Source organism: Malurus melanocephalus, unplaced genomic scaffold (assembly GCF_030028575.1).
Source record: "Malurus melanocephalus ecotype Western Australia unplaced genomic scaffold, MMel_1.1 scaffold_1, whole genome shotgun sequence".
Taxonomy (NCBI): Eukaryota; Metazoa; Chordata; class Aves; order Passeriformes; family Maluridae; genus Malurus; species Malurus melanocephalus.
In genome coordinates, this window is record NW_026623233.1 from 2,659,294 (window position 1) to 2,683,848 (window position 24,555).

The window sequence follows — 24,555 nt, forward strand, 5'->3', positions numbered from 1 at the left end:
GCCAGACTGAACAAACTGAACAGAAAGGTTAAGAGTCTGTCCTTTTCTGTGGAGCTTTCTGCAAGTTAAGCAATGAGGAACAGCTGTGGAGTCCAGCAATAAAAATGTGATCTAAAAAATTAAATACATCATTCCAAAAAAAATGAAAGAGAGCATTATTGCTGTTGTGAGAGCTATTTTTCTCTTGTGCACTTGTTTCTCTACTAGATACTCAGGCAAGCCAAGATACTCATTCGTATACTTGGAAATTCCCCTATCCCTTCCTTCTTTCCCATTTTTCCCATCATTGGTCAGATTCAGTGCCCTTATTTGAGGCGCTCAGGCTGGAGGCTGTCGGTCAGACACTTCAGCTGCTCCTCCCCCAGCTTGATCTTGTCCTCAAGCTCTCGCTGCTCAATGATCAGGGCCGACTTCATTTTCACAAAGTGCTCATAGTCTGCTAAGTTCTCCTCRCTCAAGTAGTTCGCCAAAATGTCGAAGACAATGCGCTCTCGACGGTCCAGGTTTTCCTTCAGTTCCTTTGCATCCTCATGTTGCTGGGTCAGCAGCTTTTGCTTATCTACCARTGTCCGCTTAGGAGAAAAAAAAAAAACAATTAAAAATTCACTGGGTTCACTAGGCTGGGATAAGAGCTTCACTGTTTAAATCTCAAGTCCRGTTTATCTACAAAGACWTTCCTGAATATTTAGAAAGGTGGAAAAAGAATAGTCCTTAAAATTTAGTCTAATAAAATGCATTAACAAACTGACAAAAAACTTACTAAATCAATGAAAAATACACCATTACTTTCTMCTGGATTCAAAAGTATTACTTCAAAGACTCCTTAACTATTTAATAGTTTTAAATAGCTATATACAATACAGTTGCCTTTGAAAAACAGTTCAATTTGAAACTTCACTCAGCAATGTCTTACAGCTTCCATACACAGCCCTGGMACAGCTGTGGTTACAGAACCCAGAAACAGACCAATTAATGCAGCAATTTATTCTTACATAGCTCCTGACACTGTGTATTTAGCAGTTCTGCTGCATCCATAAGCGCGCCCTGTGAGATGTGAAGCCCTGTGGTCTTCAGATATGAGCAAGAGTGAAAGCTGAAGCAAGACAACAGAAGGGAAGCAAAAAGAAAGCATTATTCTCCAAAAAGAGCTTTCTGCTTTGGACCTTCGCAAGAGACAAAACAGGAAAAAGGGAGGTTGAAGGGAGGAACACACAAAGGAAGAGGACAACAGCTATATCCCATTCAGAGATGTGTGAGCAAGGAGGGCGAGGTTCCTCTCCCCCAACATCACCTGTCTACATAGCTGACAGTCCCACCTGAAGCACCCACTCCTCTGGCAGTACGTGGAGAGAAACAGGAGCTCTATCAATCTGACCTATTTCAGATGTCTGCCTACAAGTGATTGCCTTTTTCCAGTGACAGAGTAAGGCTGGCTCACTCTGACATCAAGAATTCTGTACAGATGTCTGAAATTAATTAAAAAGTGCCCCTAAGAGGTACCAATCCATAAYGTCTAGCTTTGCTTCAGAGATGAAGTTTCTTTGAGAAGCTGTCTTCAAATAAACCGCAGTCTGTTCTAATAAACGTGTCCATCTTTTTAATTTGCACCTTCTGTTAAATCACACATGCTATTTAATAACCCTGAAGGATTTACAGAGAAGTGGTTTTGTAGAGTATAAAACAATCTTTCCAAGATGGAAGTATGAGACAAAAGGGGCTACAGAGCAGTGAGCTTTAACAAACCTACCTGTCAGAGATGCACATACATCCTGCGCTGACTCTTTTTCTACAGACAGCCCAAAGCTCAAGAGAAATGCTTTCAGATCTGTGCTCTCAATGTACTTAAAATACACAGTTTAGATTAATTCAGGATTCAAGACAGCTATGGAAGACAAGTCACAAAAACCACACACTATTAGAAAAAAAAAAACTTTAATCTTCCTTTGAGCTTACACCAGGGGAAAAAAAATCCTGCTGCAAGCAGAATTATCTGCTGCAAAGAGATGGAACTTATAGTTCTCCTGAACTCACCAGGGCAACTAGCAGACAGCCCAAAACTCAGGAGTGTGGCTAGACTGCTCCCAGGCAGCCTTGCAGGTGTGTGTATGCTGAGCAGCAGCAGAAGTAGTCAGAATTTGAGGAATGCAAGAGGACATGTATCAATCAGCTGGCAGCTCAGCTGTAGTTACCTGCATAGCCTTGCAATCAAACAGCTCTGCTTTTCAAATCACTTGCTRTCATTGCAAATGGACACAAGAACAATCAAATGTTTTGTTCTTCATAACAATCCCTGAGGTTTAAGTTGTATGGTTTCTCTTYTTCCAGGTCTATTGGTGAGACTTTAGGATGAATATGAATAACCTGGTAAATTTAAGAAAAGAAAACACTACTTATGCTATGAACTTTGCATGATACCTTAGTACTGCTGCCCTTGTGGAGGTTTAGAGAAAACCTAAAAAAGTGAGATGCAGAAAGGAAGGAAGCAAATGAGATACTTCTTGACTTTATTTTTACCTCTACCAAAGATGATTGACACCAGAAGGTGTGCTTGGAAAGATAAAGTGAAACACACTGTAACAAGATCAGGTCACCATTTTTGAGGAGGTTCTTTGAGCAATGAGTGAACAGCACACGCAGGCTAACAGGGTAAATAATGTCAGGTAGTTTCACCTGACCATCTTCAACCAGCTAAAGCCAAGCAGAGTGAAGAAGGATTTTTGGCAGCTAGCACTGCTCTGAAGCCTCAGCCAACATAGGCCATCTGAAGCTCCTCTGATAGAAATATCTTTTGTACTTTCTGTTGACAGTCTTTGTCAAGAATAATTGGCTATTTTTGAATGACAGCCACACAAAGAACAACTCCATCACATATCTGACTTCCCAGTGTCCAATTCCTAAACTAATATCCTTGGTACCTGCCCCTAGTCTAGCAGGTCTTGTGGCTTTAGGCACCTGACCACATCTGTGGACTGCAGGTTTAGTGCTTTGGTTCCTGGGGCAAGCAATGAGAAGACAGTGGCCTTACACTCTTACACAGTGCCTGTGTAAGAGGAAGGGGGCTGGTGGCTCTTCAGATGAAGCCCCTTTCAAAAGTTGGAGTTGAAATACCTGATACTGTTCCCTGTGGCAAAAAAAAGACCTATAGCAGAGCATCTGATAGCCAGAATATTAATTCAGCAGTCATTATTTGATGGCTTTTATTTAGAAAGTCTGGTAAGCTATTGCTGGTTCTTAGAAAACGGAAAGATATCAGAGAAATGTTTATTAGACAACATTAGTTTGGAAAAAAAAAATAGTGATCACTAGGAATATACTCCCCAACAATGGAAGTAAAATCTCCTGTGTTGTTTTATATTGTACATTAGTGGTTCACCACATATTATCATTTSATCTACAAAATACTAAAGGACAACCAAAAATCCACAAGCAACAATGTAAATCCATTGCTTCTAGATATATTTCATAGAATCATAGAATGGTCTGGGTTGGAAGGCACCTTAAAGGTCATTTAGTTCCAMCCCCTCTCTCAGCAGACCAGGCTGCTCAAAGCCCCATCCAACCTGGTTTTGAACATTTCCAGGGAGCTGGAGTGGGTCTACAACCTCTCTGGGCAACCTGTTCCACCATCCTCAGGAAAGAACTTTTTCCTAATATCTTATCTAAACCTATTCTCCTTCACCTGAAGGCCATTCCCTCTTGTCCTGTCATCACATACCCTTGCAAAAACTCCCTCTCCAGTCCTCCTGCAAGCCTCCKTTAGGTACTGGCAGACTGCTCTAAGACCTCCCTGGTATTCTCTTSTCCAGGATGAGCAGCCCCAGCTCTCTGATCAACTGAGTGGCCTTAGTCTGGAAGTGTTCCAGAAAGTCTGTACCTTTCTTGTGGTTTGTACCCAGAGCTGGATGCAGCAGTGCAGGTGGGGTCTCACAAGGGCAGAGGGGCAGAATGCCCACCCTTGACCTGCTGGCCACGCTGTTTCTGAAGCAGCCCAGGACACATTTGGCTCTCTGGGCTCCAAGTGCACATTGCCGAGTCATGTTGAGCTTTTCATCCACCAACACCCCCAAGTCTTTCTCTCCAGGGCTCATCTCAATCCTGATGGATCTCTCCTGATGTTACTATAGCAAGACTGGTGTCAGTGCGTATGAAGATGAATGGGGATTAAAATATGTTAGGGATTTGGATTTCTGGCAGCATAAATTTGACATCACAGCACACAGACAATTTCTGACTGTCCTTACTACACACCTCCTCACCGTCTTCCTTTTCCACATCCAGCCAGTAAGCTATTTTTATCACAGCTCTCAAGCTGTGTTTCCTATATGCACACATCATCTGGTAGCTCCTTTCCCATTAGGCAGCTGCAACCACACTTCGAAAAAAATCCAACAAGGGATTAAATTTCTCTAAGTGTCAGAAGCTTTGATCTGCCCTTTAATAAGCTGTCAAATACTTCCCCTTCCCCCTCAGTCAGAGAGAGGTCTGAACAGCCATTAATCAAGTATGTTAGGACCAAACAGCGAAAGCACAGCTTCACACTAGTTCCAGCACTTACTGGTTCTTAAGGGTGGAACAATGCAATCTGCTGAAGAAACAACATGAAGCCACAGCCCATGGAAAAAATTCTGTTACAGCACTTAGGTGAACTGTTGGCATTTCAGTCCACAGCTACAAACCAAAAATCCTACTTCACATTCATTTAACCGTAGAAGTTTAACTCACCTGAAACACACTCCCTCTCCACACTCCCTGTTTATTTTAGCCTAAGTTTCACACATATCTATATCTCTCCTTTGGTAGATATCTGTATTGCTATGTATCTCCTTCGCAGGTAAGGCCTGATGAGAACTGAGGTTAAACAAATTGCTGCAAGCAGAGGTGGGATCCAACAGACAGGAGCACCCTGAATGCTCCTGCTCCTGAAATTTTCACTTCTGCTGGCAGTCCTCCACAACACTACCAGGCTATTCTGCTTGGGTAAAACATGCTTTCTATTGAAAAACTCTTTTTGCAATGCCTCCTCCTGTTTCCCAATGCCCCCCACCCTCCTTTTCAAAGGCTTGTCCTGCTGTTTCTTGCTCTTGTTCCTTGCTAAGTATTGTGGAACAAAGGTGTAGTAGATGAGAAGCATTTTCTTTTTAACAGCCKTACAGATTTGTATCAAGATCCTTGTTGAGTATCAAGGAGTCTGTAAGCTTTCTGCATTACAGCACGAACACGCTTTTTCCCATCTTGAATTGTTAGAATATTTTTGTTTGCCTCCTTTTCATGCTCTTATCAGTAGATTCCATTTTTTTTTAAACTTTTGCCAAGAAGTCTGTTTTCCAGTATGTTGTACCCCAAAACYGCTTTTTCTCAGCAAGCCACTTGTAGCTTCAGTATTCCAAGAAAAGAAGGCAAAGAGAAAAGTTTAAAGCAATCTAAAAAAATGGCCTTATGAGATTTATCCACTCACTATCCCTCATGTTGACTACTGCAATTTAGATAAACAAAACCAAACAAAGCCCCCCACATGAGCTTCCCTAAATACAATATTATTGTTGGCCTTTCTCACCCGTTCTTCTGGAGAGGTGTTGTCATCCAGGTTATTGAGGGCGTTTTCCACCCGGGCCAGACGACCAGACAGGGACAGCAGGAGGTTGACCACTTTGTCAAGGTCACCAATAAACATCTTGAATTTATCAAACTCATTTGSTTTGCAGACTTCTTTCACAATAGCCTCTACCTCCTCCCCCAGTATATTGTTTGCTTGGATGTCTTCCAGAAGTGTCTCCCGTGCTTCTCTCAGCACCTGCAGCTTCCTGCTAATGCTGTCAATAAGTTCTTGCTGTGGAAAATAAAGGAGATAAGAATTTATTAGCACTGCTGCATTTTTCCCTACTTCTGAAAGTCATGTCAGCTAGCACTTTAATACATTTCAAACTTCCATGAGGCTTTGACAATGAATCCATTACAAATAAATACATGTCTGTGTCTAAGGTCTATACCTCTGCATTCAAAACTTCAGAATACAGCTGCACGATGCTCAGCTTGAGACTGATGTTAAAGCAAATTACTTTTGTTGGAAAAGATGAAGGATTTTCACCCTACCAGCAATCTTTCCTGCTTCTCTGAGCAGCTTTAAAGCCTGCTATAAACAGCAGAAAGTACAGAACATTGCTCTGTCTCTAAATACCAGGTCTATAACACCTTGTTGAAGAGCTGCACTTAGGAAGATACACAGTACCAGAAAAACAACCCTGTATTTTCCACATGATGCAGTTAAAACTAGGGCACTGCCAAGCTTTCTTTTCCTTTCTGCATAATATTAGCATTCCTCCAATAGGCAGTCCTTCCACTCTCAGAAAATCGTAGCATTAGCCTTACAACATTTCTGCAGAGTAGTCATAATCCCTACGGCACAGAGCAGGGAATAAAATCGACTGTATTGTACAAAGCAGCTCTGAGCAAAGTGGCTCTGCCAAAGGACCAAGGAAGCATYTCTGGATGTCACTGTCCCAGGCCAGGTGAATACACAATATCATTCAAAGTTTGGGGGCTTTCTGTACTATAGCTCCCACTGCCTGAGGTGCACATGCACTGCCTTAGAAAATCATGTCAGGGGCAGAATCAGGAGAACCAGAACAAGAACCCAGACCTCCTTTGATGACCTGTGGTCCCTCTGTGCTACTTTTCMTGCATTTGGGAAAGAGGTCTTGTTTCTTACACACCCATTGGCTCTCCCTGGTGCACAAGGGGTGGAAGTCAGTACAGCTAGTTGACTACTCTGAGATGAATCACACCCTAAAAATGCCTCATTCATTTAAATGGAGATGCCCTTTTGGTATTCAAATTTCAGGTACGAAAAATTTCCAAAAGATTCTCTAAATATACACTTCATGCAAATTCTGAATGAAAATGACATCCTTTAAAATAGACATTATTTCACAGTACCCCTAGCTTTTTTTTTTTTTTAATTACTCATGACATTCTTTAGGAACTCTGCTTTCCAAATGCAAATCTGATTACAAGCCTTCATGATTACTGAGAAACATACTGATAGCAGCTGCTGCTCACAGAGGCCACTCAACAGTCATTGCCAATTTATTTAGGSAACAAAAACCGACACAAAACAAAGTCTGCCATCTTAACAGAAAGCAACTACACCCTGAAAATGTAACAGCCTTTTTGGAAGTAGAAATATAACCCATGGATTATCCATACTGGTTTTCTCCTTTTTGATTTAATGTACTCAGTCCAGGTTAATCTGGATCTGGGTTATCTGTTAGCCCGGGTGCCCAAAGATTAAGGTAGTAAGCAGTTCTACAGATGCCTGCTTTACTGACTGATTAATCTGCAGGATTTGATTTTTTCCCCCTTCTCTCAATGCAAATGCAGTTTGATTTGGATTATGTAGGTCACAGTGCTACGCTCTCATTTCCCTCAGATGACATGCACTGTGCTGCTGCTTCACCATTTGAAACACAGCAGGATACCGTGGTGGTCTATGTTATTATCTCAAGTTTTTTCACTTCTCCAGCTTTGCTGCAACTTTCTTTAATTAAAAAAAAAAAAAAAGCCACATGGCTGTTCAGCATTCACTGATCTGGTCTGCCAGTCCACATCAGCTCTCTCTTTAAAAAAAGAAAGAAGCCATTTTCCCAGTAACATCCTGTTTAATAACATCCCAAGCAGCTGAAGCTAACCTCTAAAGCAACATTTTTTGAGGTGAGAAGGCCATAAACACTCTCTAAGATGGTCTGTTAAGAGTTGGATTGTGATCACTGACTGCTTCCTACCCAGATGAAACAGCCTCTGCATGCAGCAAATGTGAACTCACTACATGCTTTTGTTAACCAGCAGAAACCTGTATTATGTTCAATATCTACTGAGCCAGAAGAGCTGCAGTCTACATCTTGAGACTGGCAGATGAATAATTTATAGCTGTGAATTCTGTACCAGTACACAAGGAAACAATAAAGTCATTCTTGCTGATCTGACTAGCAACACAGAAAGTGGCTCAGCAGAGCACTGCTCAGGTTGCTCACTGCTTGGCATGCTTTTACATAAATTATACTCTACTCTCAGCTCACCATCCCATTCCTAAGGAATTCATGCCTCAAACCAGAAAAAAACTGGTATACTTCAATTATTTTTACACTCTTCAGGAGTTGCCAAAATTTTCCTAAACGCAAAGGGGAAACTTCCTACACAGTCACACATGGATTTTCCTTACAACAAAAARCACTCCTATAGCATCTTCAACATCTGATCAATGTTTTACAATTGTGGTAAACCTACATTAAACTGAGTACATAGGAAATACAATTCTCATTCCTGCTAGCTGAGAATACAGAGATTGACCCAAAAATCAAAATAAAAAGTAAAAACAAATTAACAACTCTATATGAAATTACTACACTTATTTAAGAAAGAAAAAAAAAATAAGCAGTACCACACATTTCTGGTTTGCAGAGCAGAGAATGACAAATAYAGCAATCATTCCACAGTGGATTGCAATTAAGATATCTCGTAACAGAACTACCAGATTCCAGGAACTAAGAAACAGGTTCTGGGCATATGGCCCCTCGAAAATTACTGGAGTCCTAAAGTGTGCCATTAAAATGTTCAGGTCCCTAACAAGCCCTTGTTAAATTGTTGCCAAATACGAGAAACTGGGCCAAGCTGTATCTTCTGTCCATGTAACAAAGATGCCTTGACCCAGTTACGATGAGCTTTATATGTTTTCTGACAAGATCCATGATGAAAGCCCATTGAACTGAATGCTCCATCCTACCCCAYGTGGAAGAGCAGGGAGAGAAGCAAGCAGCAGGGCATAGGTGCTACAACATGCACACTTAGAGGACAAGATGGGAAGGTTCTGCTAAAAGTTCTTCATGACAACCTACGTATCTCCTATGATTAGTGGTATGTACTGAAGCTGGGGGATGGATGGAGAAGTATGAAAAGAGTGAACATGATTTTCCTGTTAAGAAACCAACAGCAGTAAATGGCATTCTTGCTAATAAAAGCTTTAGTATTTAGTTTGCTGGGCAAACCAGAAAGGTTTAATTTTACCTCCCTCCTACTCTGTAATTAATGAGAATGAAACTAATTCTAGCAAAAAGCATGAACATGACAGTCGTGTGGCCCCAGATAAAACCAAATTATTTAAAATGAAGTGGAATCCTTAATTTGTCTAAGTAGTACAGCTGCTGGATTCAGCAGCTGTCTAGCAAGAGCGTGAGGATTGGTCTGCTGCAGCCACACCATGCCTCTGGCAGCTCACAGCACATGGAACTGTGCCATGCAGAGGATGAAACAAAACACAGGTAACAGAAAACACAACAGCCCGCTCAAGTGCAGTGCCAGCCACTCCTGCACTGAACCAGAGGGGGAAATCTCTCATTCTTAGCAACTAGATATATTCCTAGTAATTAAAAGTAATTTCTTTTGGACTGGATTATCAAGTACACCCTGGCAACTGATTTTTAGGCAGAGAGCTCATTTGGACAGAAAAGATTTGCACACCACTGCATTAGTGGCTTAGGTAAACAGWGTTAAACTACACCACTTTACTTAATCAAACAGAACACTTCCTCCAGCTTATCCATACTGGGAACAATGATTAAAATATTTTGTGCCAAATCACTAATGAGATGAATGCAATGATTTAACTGTAGGACAACACTTTCTCAAACCACACAAATGTCAGATCATTACTGTAGTATCTAGGGAATTATGGTGACCTTTGATCAGAAATAAAACACCAAGGATGGGGATGAATAAGAAGACTGCTTCCTTCTCCTGTGATGASTAACTTTCACTGAATCCACCAGGCTAATTAGCTATCTCCCACAATAATTTTCAATTTKGGAGACAGGAGAAACAGTTTGCTGCCCATGAAAACAACGTGGGAGGAAAATAAAAAAGAAAAAAGAAGGATTCTCAAGAGAAACCCAGATTCTGGACCTAAATTTCAAAAATTTGGAACGACTGAAACTATCACCAGAGACAGTGGGMTACATAAGCACTGTTGCTTTTTTGTACATAGTGAGAAATATACAAGGAACTTAAATGGAAAATAGTAGTTTAAAATAACCTCCCCAAAACTTCTCCCCTTGACACTTTCCAAAACGTGAAACAAGTTGCAAGAAGTACCTAATACCAAGTTCCTAAATTCCCAGCTGTACACGTAACTCATCTCCAAAAWACMAAAAAAACAAACAACCCCAGAACTGAAAGAGCTGATTTTTTTCCTACTGATCCTGTAGGAAGGCCTTTTATTGAGGGATGTTTAGTCAAACAAATTCACAGTTAATGTAATGAACAGAACTCAGAGCCTCCCATTACACTTTTAGAAAGATCTTTTACCTTCTTCTCTGACAAGTCATGATCCAGTTCATCTTCAGAATCATCCTCACTCTGCTGCTGTTGCTGCTGCTCCTGCATGTCCTTCATTTTAATCAGCAGCTCTGCCTTTGGTGCAGATGTGCTGTAGTAAGTAGAATTGGTTGTCAGGGAGATGGCAGATGGTGCACTCTGCTCCTCTTTCCTGGGAAAAAGTCAAAACTTTCATTAACTGCCTTGACACTTAAATCAATGAAAAGAAAGGAGAATCTTTTAGAGCCATTATTTCAAACAAGCAGRGGGTTCAAGAGAAAACCATTACCTATGTAAACAGGATAAATAAACACTGTGAAAAAAAWTCTGTACTGAAAATGAATTCACTACATGCTCAGCAAAAGCTTGTCTTTATAAATTTCATACTCATCAATTCCTAAATAAATTCATGTAAAAAAGGCAAGCATACTGTTCCTTCTTCATCCAGTTACTAGATGATCTTGCTACAATACGCAATCACTATGAAATGGAAAAAGTTAATGATTTCTTAAGTTGTCAAAAACTGGCTTTCAACTATGCCTTGAAAATTTTTCATGTTGTACAACACTGTTCTGTTTCTGTCATTAATGGTATCACTACTAGTATATGCTTGACTACTATCATAAAAGTCTTAGAAAAGACCCTCAACAGTAGGAAGACTCTGACTTTCAACCTTGGATTACTGACACACTGGATAGAAGTTTACAAGGATATACTGGCTTACAGAAAGTAATACTCACTTCTCTTCTGAAACTTTTGGAGAGGGAACTTTTGGCAGGAGCTTCCTGCGCTGCTGAGCCTCTTCTAGGAGATGTTCATCTTTCGGGAATATACCAACCATCAGATCCATGGTTGTTTTTATTTTCACATTAGGATCTAGTATGTCTGCTAGAGATTTATCTCTTCCCACAATCTCTCTGGCAAGCTCTTCTGACTTCCAGTCTTCAAAGGTTTTTTCTTTGGCCTTTACATAGCTGGATGCTTGTGTGGCAGCACTGCTGTCCTTCAAGTTGCTCCCAGGTTCTTCAGGTGGTTGAGGGTCAGCTGGTTTGGTTCTGACTTCTGGCTCTGGCTCTACACCTTGCCTGGTGTAAGCACAGAATCGTGAATAGGATTGCTCAGAAGTGCTGAGTGTTTTGATCTGGTCCTTTTCCAAACCACTGGGTAAAGCAGGAGGCTCCATTGTACTGACAAGGCTCTGCCGACTCTCCTTCTCCGCGCTGCTCTCAGAATGAACTATCTTGATGGGAACCATTTTCACAGTAGTATTGTTGTCTATAACCCTTTCAATTCTGGAAAATAAATAAAGTTCATCCTTAGAAATGGAAGAAACTTAACTCTCAATTCATAACTGCAAAACAAGGGGAAGCCCAAATATACAAAARGATAGGTAAGAAAGCGAGGCAATGGAATATTCTTAGCACTCTTAGCATCTCAAACCCTAAATCTACACATTTTCTTTTCTGCCCACAAATTTTAAATAGTATTATTAGTTCATTTGTAAGGTATCCTAACAACAGGCTTGTACAATACTCATGATACAGGACTTCTGTTTGTTTCCATGAGCGTGAGGGTCCAATCTCAGCAGCCAGGCCCCAGATTTCAGTCAGTGCTGCTAAACCACCTTTTACTTCTTTGTTTTTACCTTTGCCACAGGTACAGAGGAAAACGTGCCCTGAGCTCAACCTCACTGCCTCACACAGATCCAAGTGGCCTTGGCATTTGGCCTGACAGGCAGCTGAGCTGCCTCGGGAGTTTGTGATGCCCTCACATCAATTCTCAGCTCTTCCAAGGGAGCAGACAACAGACCAGATGGGAGCATCCCACGGGCTAGGTTTTTGCTGAGCTACGAGAATAACAAATAATCACATGTGGGAAACCTGAAAATYATTCAAAACTTAGTTACATGGTTTAAAAAAATCTTCRTTTATAAAATTTCACATATCACATAGWAGTTTAATAAACMGATCCCACTGTAGTGTCCTGCTTTTCCACTTAAAGAAGAGAAACCAGTCATTGAAGAGGATAATATACAATTCTGGATACTCTCTTTAAGAGAAGCTTGTAGCAGAAGCTCTTTACTGCGTGCACAAAGGGCCACCTTAGCCATTCAGTAAGGAAAGCTATTTAAAGAGGAGGCTAACTTAGATTTTTAAATTGGACAATAACATGTTAAATAACATTACAGAAACATCCGTACTGTACGTAAACCATGTAAGAAACTTAAGTCAGTTTAGTGGTTCTGAGTTTGCAAAAAGTTTAAAATTATTGTCATATTGTGGGTTTGGAAGCTCTACAGCAAGGAAAGGAACATTGCCTACTAGCTAAAATATCTGGTTTCATCTGGCTGGGTAGCTTGTTGCCTTTCAGATAAGTGACAYGCTACTCCTCTAAGTGCGGGTGTGTCACTTGCCCTAAAATAAACTTATACTTTTCTTCTGTTGGTAACAGCAGAATCTGTTTGACTAGACATTTTTTCAGAAGCTGTATCTTATATTTTAAAGGTATATTTGCCTCTGAATGAAGGCGTAGCCTCCCAGTAGTTATTTACTTTGCACAAGTACTTTGTGGACATGCTTCAATATAACTGATCCAACACTTGGGGCAGGTTTTCCAGCCCACACTGAACCTCCCCACTCCCATTTGGTGAGGCTGTTTTCATTCAAGGGGACKGTCATTTTAAAGGGCTCACTCCTGTGCCCACTGCATAGACCCAGCTCCCCACCTGGAGACATAGACTCACCACCTGACTGCAGGAGAGCTGGGCAGTGCCCACCCACCACCTCCAACCCTTTCTTTAGCTTCTTTTAGTTAAAACCCATGCATTTTAAACTCCACCAGAATGTGAAGAGGAATATATTTTTCAGTTTGGGGGAATATAAGATGAATGTATAAATAAGTGTGCGGCAACTGGAAAAGAAGTGAGCTGACTGCAATTCTTCACCTAAAATGTCCAGCATCTGTTTTGAGACTGAGGACATTCTTCTCAGCCAAGTCCAAGATTTTCCAGAAACTTAAGGAATCATCAAATCAATTGATTTCAGTAAAAGCAAAAGCAATTCAATACCAGGTGCTTAAAWAATTCTGTTTCTGCAATCACTAACCTCCTGATTTCTGAAGGTTTTCAACTTGTAAAAAGGAAGCATGAAATTTTGACTTGCAGCAACTCTGCTTGTGGGAATTCCAAAGCTTCAACACAACCACAAACAGTCTCTCCTTGAGTGTAGGTTTAATGGCAATATACTGATGCACTTTTTTCAGCTTTGTTGTTGCTAAACAGTTGTCTTTGGMAATAACTGGGTTGTGCACACCATCAGTATTTGCCCCCCACACATCGCTCTGCCTAAATCACTGCAGGAAACCCCCCACATGTTCACTTTGGCCTGTGGATGAACATGACACCTTAACAGAGTACAAAAGCCACTGACATCATCAAACATCAGCTGCCCCCAGCATACAAAGTGACATGTCCAACAGCTCATATGCAAGCAGCCAATAGAAATAATAAGCCAAATCTGATTAACTATATATTAAGATAAATCTGCTTAACAGTTTTTTATTCATATGAAATAAATGCCATATACAAAGTTCAGAGGTATGGCCACTACACTTGTCCTTTTTGGCTGAACCTGTTTTACTGAGTAATTTAATTAACTGCAGACAATACATCGTGTGCAAACAAGAGCTGTCTGAGCCTAAAAATTTTAAATGTTAGCAAAGGATTTGCAGGGTAAGTATTTTATCATTCAGATATGAGCACATAATTAGGCACAYACCTCAGTGCTCATTTCAACGTTAAAGCTTAGCAAAAAGGAAGGACAAATACAATAGGCTTTCTATGCATCCTTCATATCTATAATAAAGYAATACTTTGAGGAAGTCAAAGCAAAACATTAAGGAAGTCATTACTGCCATCTACCTTGGCACATGGATTCCAGCGTTCATATGACATACTCCACTTTACATTTTAAATTATATTATTAATGCACATTAAAAACACTGCAGAATGAAACCTAATTTTTTCTCCAGTCATAGGAAGAAAAACATCAAGGCCTTTTTAAGAAAAAAAGTGATTCATGTTTTCATGTCATAAGGCACAATGGAAAACAGCCTGAGTTTGTTCAACCATTTACTTAGGGTAGAAAAAAGCCATGCCAACTGCTTTTGCTCAGAGAAGCAACCTCTGCGTGAATTCAGCTTAGAGGCTTTGCTTTCATTCTTTAACCATGAATTATAGTGCTGAAGGATTTATGAAATCCAAGATTCCTGACCTTCCTGGAAGAGTTTGTTATCTTGTGGGAGAATAACCTTTTATGATGTTAGCACCATATGACAGACCCAGCAATCAATTAATTAAAGTCAGTTGTCTAATTCTGAGTTTATCTGCCCTGGGAAAGGACTGACAATCTCCTACTGAGTGTTTAGTCCCTGACAACATAAAGTGTTGAGGACTCCTCCACAGACAACCTGCAGTGCCACATTTCACTGAAAAAGCAACATAAAACCAGTCATRATTTGGAAGTGTGTATTACCCTGTGTGTTTTCAAAACAGATGTTCTCATAAAAGATCCAGCTTCCCTTCCCACATCTGMTTTGTCTCTACTCTGATTCAAATTTACATACAGACTCAGGTAAGGGAAATGACGACAGTGAATCTTCTGACTTTACCAGGACTTACAGTAGAAAATCCTTTAGAACTCTTCCCTTTTGTGTTCTACTACCTACCAGCTGGAACACCTGAGCAGCACAAGTCAACTAAAAGAAACCACAGACCAGCTGAAGGACATTAATGGTACCAAAGGAATTTCACAAGCCTGTGGTCTCTAAGATAAGCTGCAATGGATCAATGCTTAATGAACTTGAAGGATGTGTAAACCAAATGAACAGACAACTAATAAGGTCTAACTGGGCAAAAAACATTAATAAAATAATAAAGGTGTTACATCTAGTACCTGGCTGGGTTTTCATCCTGTAGGGACACAGGAGGTTTATCAGTGAGCTTCTGTGGTGCAAACTGGGGAGAAGGGGACCTTGATGACTCCATACCAGGTTTTTGAAGATACCGATACTTGGAAGACTCAGACTTCAGGTGTGTTTTTTCTTCTAAGTGCTGACAAACATTCTCYGTGGATGACACTTGCTGGAGTTGCTGTGGATTAGCACTCTTCAGTTTTCCATTGAAAGCTGCAGGACTCTGACAGAGAGAGGACTGATTGGCAAATACTTCAGCAGAGCTGGGGGATGAGGACGGAAAGGGCCGGCTGSCTGACACCTGCAGAGATTCAGAAGAGGTGCCAAGTGATGGTGCAGAAATATCTGGTCGCCTGTATTTATCTCTTTTAGGCGGTGGTGGCCTCTGAGGAGCAGGTCCACGCTTCTTGTTCAGCAGCACTGGCTCTATCCTATGGTTTTCCTCTCCTCTGCCCCAGGACTGACAGGAGTGGYTCTCATTCAGGGTCTGTGGCTCAGAGTAGGGCAGGTGAGGCTGGCTACAATCCTTGCTCTTCTCATTCACGTTTTCCTGAGAGTATCTGTAGTCACTAGGCAATGTCCCAGACCTGCCCCGACTCTCGTGAGGCAGAACTGTAGGTTCTTGCACATGCAAAGGTCTGACAGATGACTTCCACTTGTGGYCTAAATTGTGGTTCAACTGATCGCTCTTCTCTCGTGGGTGTTCCCTCAGGGCTCCTGTGTCAGCTTGCCTAAAGAAAAAAAAATATGCTGTTAGTACAATGCTGGTTTATTTGCTTCAGTGCAAGGCCATAGCACCAACCCAGGAAACTCGAACACCGAGATCACATCCAACATTTAACACCAACTCCTCCAACCTCTGGTAACTAACTGCACGGCACAAAAACATCCTCTCATGTATGGGCACACATGGTGTACCTAATCTAACGTGATGAGTCAAAACATAATGTCAGGCTAAATTAGGGTATGGAGCGCCACAGGACACGACACAATCTCTACGTAACCCGAGGCACTGTAGTCTGCATGGCTTAGTTAAATGCACAGCCAAATGTCCAAATGTTGGTAGAAAACAAAACTGTCTCCAGAAGAGGAATTCTAATACTAAAATTTAATTCTCTTCTATCTCCAGAGTCAATAACAAAGGGTGCGAAACAAGTTTCTTATCTAGGTGGAATATTAATACTTCAGTAACATTCAAATGCGAACTGAATACCAGGAACTTTAATTATGAATCTGGAGATTGAATTTTTGTGTATCTGCTGAAAAATTAAATGAGTGCAAATAAAATGTTTGCTGAAGCCAAAAAACTGGGAAAGGAAAAATTAGTATCTCCTGAATTAAGGCTGAAAAGGAAATTTAGAAAGGGTAGKATTTTCCAGTCAGACTTATTATAAGGCTGAACTTCTTTTGCCCTGTCAGCACAAATGGCAAACAATGGGCAAAAAGGCTTTATCTTTGACAGGAATATTTTTGGGTTTATTCCAGTTTTACACTCCGTTTCTCTAGCCAGGAAACAGCCTTTCGCAGCTCCATGCTTGTCCTTTGCCACAAGACAYGTAATACATTTGTGCTCACCAGATACTAATAAACTGGGGAAGAAGCAGAAGGCAGGAGAAAAGTGCTTCGGGAACTCGAGAGGAGACAGGTTTGCTCTCTGTGTAGAGGAGGATGAAGAGACACTATGAACTTAGAAAAGAAGCTGCAACTAAGAAGTGAAAGGCCTCAGAGAGACACTAATGTAACTTGTGCTATTGATAGTGCTGGCCTCTGTATTTTTAAGTAGCAATCCTCTAGTCATGCACTGACTGCCCAAGCTTTCTTTGGAGGTGACTGTGAAAGGGGTGGACCTCCCAGCCTATTGGTAAAATAAGGYTTACTTAAATTTTCAATGTGAATACCTTATTAACATCACTGTACCAGTTTTGAGAAAGTCTACAGGCAGCTAACACCAGTGTGCAGGAAAACCAAATTTGAGATAAAAGCACATAAAGTAACAAATACCCTTAAGTCTATTGTAAATTCAAGAAGAAATGAAATTGGAGTAATTACACACTTGCATTATTGTTTCAGTTAAACTAAAATGAATATTTAAAACTAAGTATTGTGGAAAGACAACTGACTACATGTGGATTCTTGAGAAGTCACATAAACAATCCTTCTGTTTCGTGTGAAGTGTTAAGCCTTAAAATTGAACTGGTAAATTCTCAATTTAACATGAATGAGTTTAGTAATGTTAATATTCAGATCTCTTCATATTGCTCTTACCTAAGGGTAGTTGGCTCAAACAATTTCAAGTTGTCTGACAAATTCAGAGTCAATTCTGATTTACAAAACAGTATTTATTGGCTCCTCCTTTAATAGCAGATGAAGGACAGTTTTGTGAAATCAAAAATAATACAAAAGGCTGGAAAGACCAACACTATTCAGATTTGGTTATGTGGTGTCTTGGCATCTCAAGAGTCAGCTCATTTTCCCTAGTAAGTTCAATGTAAGCAGAACCAGGCCTGTAAACAGATCAGCTAATTTTAATGGAAATATTTACCAAATGAAGACTGCAGGCCTTACATATGAAATACTGTGTTTAAATCAGCATTTTTCATTGTCTAGCTAACCCACGAAGAGCACAATTTTCTCCTAGTTAGCCTGTGCAAAAACTCTTCGGGCCTCCTAATTCACTTTCACATCCATGACATCAACCAGTTCAACAGATGCTCTGAGGTGCACAGAAAAATCAAGAGTGTGGCACAAAATGCTGCAAAGACATCAATTACATGCATTACCTCAGCCAGTTTAAAACCTATACCATGAACTTTACATGCACATCGGGATTGGGAGTGCTGGTGGAAGCAAACAGGACACAGAACACCACTGATCTGACACGTGCACATCCAAAACATGTAACCAATATATTGGTATATATATATATGTTACTCTGGCTCAGAGGCAATGAATGCTTTAGTAGTCCTGTCACCTTCTGAAACTGAGCAAAAGGGCAAAGAATTACAGCACAGAGAAATTTAGAGATGCCATATTTGCAAACATGGAGGTAAAATTCAGACATTACACACGTGCCTTCATACAGCTTCCACAAAATTAGTCAAAAATTCTGCAGTGCCACACAAAATGAGTCTGAGGAAAGATGGTGGCTACATTCAAAACTGAAGCTAAATTGCATTCAATGTGAGTGGGTCTTCATGCAAAGCATGCTCATCACATTATTTTGGAGAGATTTAGGCTTACTGTTCAGAAAGGAGGAAAAGAAAACAAGCTTCAAGCCCCAGGAGAAGACAGTGGCAAGAACCTGCAAAGGTGTTACATTATTATCAATACTGAGAAGTCCACTAAGATGCTTTTTATCTGTCAGTGCATCATGTAATAATATGCCCAGAATACAGCTGTTTTGGAAATGAGGCCCACRGGATTATGCAAAGATAACATACCACTGAAAGGAACTCATCATTTATAACCACACATCACAAAGTGAGAGACACAGAACAATTTTACATTATCTGAAAACATGACAGTTGACTTAATTACTATTTTCATTCTAGATAACAAACCAGCCAACATCAAAAACATTAAACTCTTAGCTATCTTCAAACGCAAAGCTCCCCCACCTCCATAATACAACACCACAATTACTGGATTTGCTAGAGCTTTKCTGACACAATAGAATCTGGAAAGCTCACACCACATTCCTCACCCCTGGCACGGCACATAACAGCTTTCACTGTCAGACAACTTACACCAGTCACTTAACCTGAACTGCAAAGGAAGTGTAATTGTCTTACACTGTTGCTACAAGGTGGTATTCAGTAAGGGTGAGTCTAGGACAGGAGCCTAACACCAGCCTTTTCTACTGCACTTGCCTTTGGTATTTTGCTATAGGAGCTTTCTTCTCTAAATGGCAGAAGGCACAAAACCAATGTATGTCTCTAACTGAAAAGAAGGAATTGCTTCATTACACACACCAGCCCTTCACATTTTTGAGGAGCTCTCATTTAGCAGAGGGCTCAGCATTCCCAGAGGGCTTCTGTGTGAAGAGCCAAGAGACTGAGCATTTATCAGTGAGKGCAGGATGAGCTCTGCTCTGTGGTTTGCATTTTCACAGTGGCCACAGCCACAACACCATCACTTACTGCTGTGGGGCTGGCAATGTGGATCTCCATACTGGCACTAAATATTTTCTACCTAAATGGACAAGTACATCTCTCTGTTTCCTGGCTCCGCTAGCCTGGGGTATACACACTCAAGACTGAAATGTACAGACCATATAAAGACTAAGCTGGGCAAAAAACTCYCAAATCTCTTCCCCAGCCTGGACAGCCCCAGTCCCCCAAGCAATTATACAACAGGCTATTCTAACAAACCAGAGAGAGGTAACAGAAATGTAAGCTCTTACATGAAAGTTAAACCATATACACACATACACACACACATTAATAAAAGCTTGCCAGTGGAGTCACTGAGCAGTTACAAAAATGAATCATTATGTATAGAGGCTTATCAGAAAAATAACATTTTTGGTTGCCATAAAAAACATCTCCAAACCTATTTCTTTCTTTGCCCCATACTTAAGATTTGACTAAATCTGGATAGAGAGGTAGAATGATCTGATTGAATATTGCACCTCAGTAAAGGAAAGTGACTTCAATAAACTCAATGTGTTTGATTTTTATCTATCTGATTTACAGTTTCTTGAAAACACTTCATGCCAACCCAAACAGTGCCAYGAGACACTCCAACTTCAAAATTCCAGACTAGATAAGCTCTGCAAAAATGCATTAGCCAACATTTGAAAAATGTATGATTTGTTAAAGACCTGACCTCTGTGCAAAAGTTTCACCATAAAACATAAGCATGGTTATGTAAGCAATGATGTGTCCTGCACTAACTCACTGGCAAACCAGAGCAAATAGAGTGGCTGTTTCTGATTTAAATTCCTTCTCAAGAACTACAAGCTACGCTGGAAAAAGGCCTTCATACCTGAGTATGACTCCTCCATAAAAGCCCTCACCATACAATAACAAAAATACCCTCAAAATCAAGGCCACAGTTTTTCAGGYCCTTTAAAGTGACCTTATGCAGGTACTCTGCCAGAAGGGGTAGTCTTCTTAGACATTTTGAGTTTTGTTTTCCTGCTCCTTTCAGTGTACTAGCAGTATGAATTGTACAGTCCCACAGAAAACTGGACCAAGGACCCGGCCTGACTTGAAACAGGTAATTACGTGGCTTAAAGCAATCGGGAAATACTGTCTTTGCTTATGACAAAATCCTGTTTACAGGCACACCCTCGCCAATGTGTTACTTTCTAAGCTATGAACTTAATGCGCTGAAATTATGTTTTCATTGGGTATATGTCTGGCCCCTGGCACACTAGGATCCAAAAGCACATCTGCAATAGCCCACAAATAAAGGGTAGTTTCTTCTATCCAGTATAGTACTGCTTCAGACAACAACACAATGCTATGAAGTTAGAATGGGGTGCGTAAGGTATGACTGTTGGAAATTCAGGAAAAAAATTGAGGTCTAATGTCCCATTTTAATTCATATTTATAAGCATTAATGCAATCTAAGAGATTATAGCTGACCCTACAACAGTCTCTACAAGCAAACCATGCATTGGTTTTACTGTCTAGGGGATCAATTTAGCTATCCAGTCACAGGTGTCTTCTACAATTTCAGAAACTTTAAAGGCATAAAAGGTGGCAGCTGGAAGCCAAGTGGGATATGCTGGGCTATCTCAGGTCTCATGGGACATCTGTGTTTAGCCAACTGTTCAGCCAACAAAGTCTAGCCAACTCAGAATGAAACCTGACTTCTCTGTGGACTCAGCTTAAGTCAGCACTTCACGCGCACGCAGACCTCTCCCTTCTATTAGTTATCTGAATCCTCATCTGAGTCCCATATGCTTTTTCTCCCAGAAGGTCCAGGACCACTGAGGCCCTTAAACTGGTTTTACTATACTACTTTTGCAATACTCAGGAGACATTGACAATACCACACCACAATTTAGACATCCAATACCAGGGCAATTATATTACGAGTGGTTCATTTTACTGATGAAATTTCTGCTAGCACTACCGAGTCAGTACAGCACATACGATCCATCAAATAGTGACACATGAAACATATTCCAAAGATACTAAAAGAAAGCCTGGGCTACAAAACTACTTAGAAATCTTTAAAGACAAATGCACAGAAGAAAGAACCCTCTAAAAACCCATGATGGCTCTACCCAGCAGTCATGCCATGAAGAGACATAGAATGTAAGACACTAAAAAGAAGCAGAGCTGTCCACTGCCTTGGTCTGAAGAGACAGATGATGGCAACTAGCATCCAAGAATCACTGCTGAAGAAAACAGTCCTAAAACCAAAGCATGTGTTAAGATGAAAAGAATACTGAATGTTGAGAGGATGCTTTCTCTCATAGAAAAAAAAAAAAGGCCTGTCAGAAGACAACTGAAGGTACAAAACTAGCAAAATATTTCACAAAGTATATCCCACAGCACATCACTGTTACACTACAACCCGTTTATCATGGTGCAAGTCTTGGTTTTAGAATTCTGTCTCTGAATGCCTGTTAACATTATCTGCACTTCAATGGCAGCTATCTGTTTAGTCAGTCACACAAAATACAGCTTAGTTGTTGCACCCAATGTGATAAAGCAAAATGTCACTCTAGCTTAACAACCCTTGCATTATCACCTGGCTTTATCACTGAATGAAATACGGTAACAGACACTGCTTGCCAGTCCATCGATCCCATCAGAATTTCCTCTCCTGTGCCACCTGCACAGCAACGTGCACACTGCAATGTGTTTTCATCTCACATTCTGTCTCTTTAAAAATGTTACCTCTTTCTCCATTAAAATCAGAAATAAATAACAAAGAACATAACCACTCTAATTCCACAGTAAATAAATGAAGTTATGTTGATGGATGAATGTAGGCCAGTCATGGGTAACAGCAAAAGGCATAGGTCCACAACAAAAATCAAATCTGATTAAAATTGTATTTCTTATAGCAGCATGAGGGCCTTTATGCAGAAGGGAAGAATCTTGTGGGAAAAGGCAGAGGGAGGGATGCTTTCCTTCCCTTAGTTCAGAAAACAAAAGCCCCTCCTCCATTCTGCTGCACATCAAAAATAAATGATAAAAGATAATTTTTATGGCTRTATTCTTACTTGCTTTAGCTATTGCATGCCTCTCCTAGCACACAGGGAATACCTGMATGGAATTAAAATGACTTCTACCAAAGTCAACCAGTTAATGTGTTCAGTRCTTACACACTGAATTCAATCATCAGAATATCCCAACAGTATAACGAGAACCATCATATTACACAAATGGCAACCGATKCAGAGACAAAAGACAGTATTTTCCAACACGGCTAACAAGAAAATCATAGTCACATTAAAGAAAGCTCAAAGAAGAATGATTGTTTTGTCAATGTACTAAAAAAAAAAAACCACCTACATTCCAGTCACCACTCCTTTGATTTTTTTTTAAATCCGGACCTTTTTTCCTGATAATAGCTGTTGCTATTTTCTTGTTGCTATTACTACTGAAAACAGCTGCTTGCAGCTGAACAAGAATTAGGTAACATTAGACAGGCTATAAAATGAAACACTTTCTGAATAACAACTAGGTCACCTGGGATTCTCAGRCATTCTCTCACCAAAATGAACACATAGCTAGCTCATTTCTGATGGAAAAAAAATCCTAAACCAGTTATTTAAATTAATTAGCATGCACATGCACACGTTTCAATAGCCATCTTTTCAGAGACTCAGAGACACACTCACCGCTTGCTTCTAATAGTCACATCCAATTCTTTTACACTCCCAGCTAATAGCTCCTGCTGCTGTGGAAAAGGTCTTCGTGCAAGCCTGTACTCACAGTAACAGGCTTGCCAGGAAAATAACAAGATGAAAAGCTCTCGCACCACCCCTAGCCGAGAGGAACCCCGAGCCTGGCACCCTGAGCCACAACAACGGCACTGCAGCCCTCAGTCCAGAAAACAAGTATTTTCAAAAGGCACTGCCTTCTAATTCCAGTGTACATGATGCCAACTGTGAAAACAAAAGCTGCTAAAAACAGCGCATGTGTGCGAACATATGCACCCAGAGCATCTTAGCTGGAATTAACTCACGTTTTCCCCCTTTTCTCCCAACCCATCAGTGAACAGAGCTGTCGATTACACTAAGCAAAATAAAATTCTGTACCAAGCATTGCATCATTGCTAATTTGCTACTGTAGCTTCTGCTGATAGGGRCAGAAGATGCAGCCTGTGCTCAAAGACCTGAAGAACAAAAGAAATACTGTATAAAATAATATTGCCAATTTCTGTTCGGAACTGACAAAAAAAAGGTAAGTAAAGCATAAACCTCTAGCCATTTCTTTCACGCTTGAACACTAAAGACAAGATGATCTTACCAGGATTTACAGCTTTTTACCCATATTCACTGGATATGTGAGCTTTGCATCCTTGCAAATGTGCCAGTCGGTTTGAAAGCCTTGCAGAACTGAATCTGTCTCAACCTCTGCGTCTCATTTRCTGTAACACAGAGGATTTTCAAAGCCATGCCTCACAACAGCTGGCTTGTTTTTGCCTGCTTCCTATGATTGACAAGTTCATACAAGCTCTGTCAACTTTAACCTTGATAAGTGAAGGCTTAGTCTGTACTGTATGTTACATCACCAGAAACTTCTGACCTCAGGGAAAAGATCTCAGAGACTTCAAAGCTTTTCCTTTCCCCCACCCCCACCCCCTGGATTTGGTTAATAAAAAAAAAATAAAACAAAACTTAAAAGTCCTTTAATTTTTTAAGCGTTTTTCTTTTCATTTGTGAAAATCATGTTTCATATTTCCACAACTACAGCTCCACAGGTTTTAACTGTTTACAATGATTTTAAAAGATCAGTGTGTTACTAGGCTCCTTTCTGAACGATGTTCAAATAACCAATACTTTAATTTTAGAGGAGARTCTTCATCAACAGCCCTCCAGCCTGAATTTTTTTGCATGTGTTGTGTGCACAGGCGCCCTCTCTTGCAGGAGATTCTGCAGGGAAAGAACTAAATGCTTTCATGCTGTATGAGCACATTGCCACCCCCACGCTCCATCTTTAGAAGGCATTATGGCTTTCATCAGAGCAAAGCTCAAGCTCCTTTCAATTTTCCTACAAGAACACATTAAAGACTTAATAGGGAAGGTGTGGA

At 40.5% G+C, this 24,555-nt stretch overlaps 1 protein-coding gene across 3 annotated transcripts in view; it reads right to left on the reverse strand.

Moving 5' to 3' along the window:
• Window positions 1-286: 286 nt before the first annotated feature.
• SHROOM2 (shroom family member 2) overlaps window positions 287-24,555 on the reverse strand; it is a 114,541-nt gene continuing 90,272 nt past the window's right edge. For all 3 annotated transcript variants that reach the window (XM_057389753.1, XM_057389745.1, XM_057389760.1), the window contains 5 exons: window positions 15,315-16,064; window positions 11,103-11,654; window positions 10,354-10,534; window positions 5,555-5,827; window positions 287-572 (listed from right to left, as the gene is read on the reverse strand). In XM_057389753.1, coding sequence (XP_057245736.1) covers window positions 306-572; window positions 5,555-5,827; window positions 10,354-10,534; window positions 11,103-11,654; window positions 15,315-16,064 — 2,023 coding nt within the window. In that variant the 3' untranslated portion in view covers window positions 287-305. The remainder of the gene's footprint in view (window positions 573-5,554; window positions 5,828-10,353; window positions 10,535-11,102; window positions 11,655-15,314; window positions 16,065-24,555) is intronic.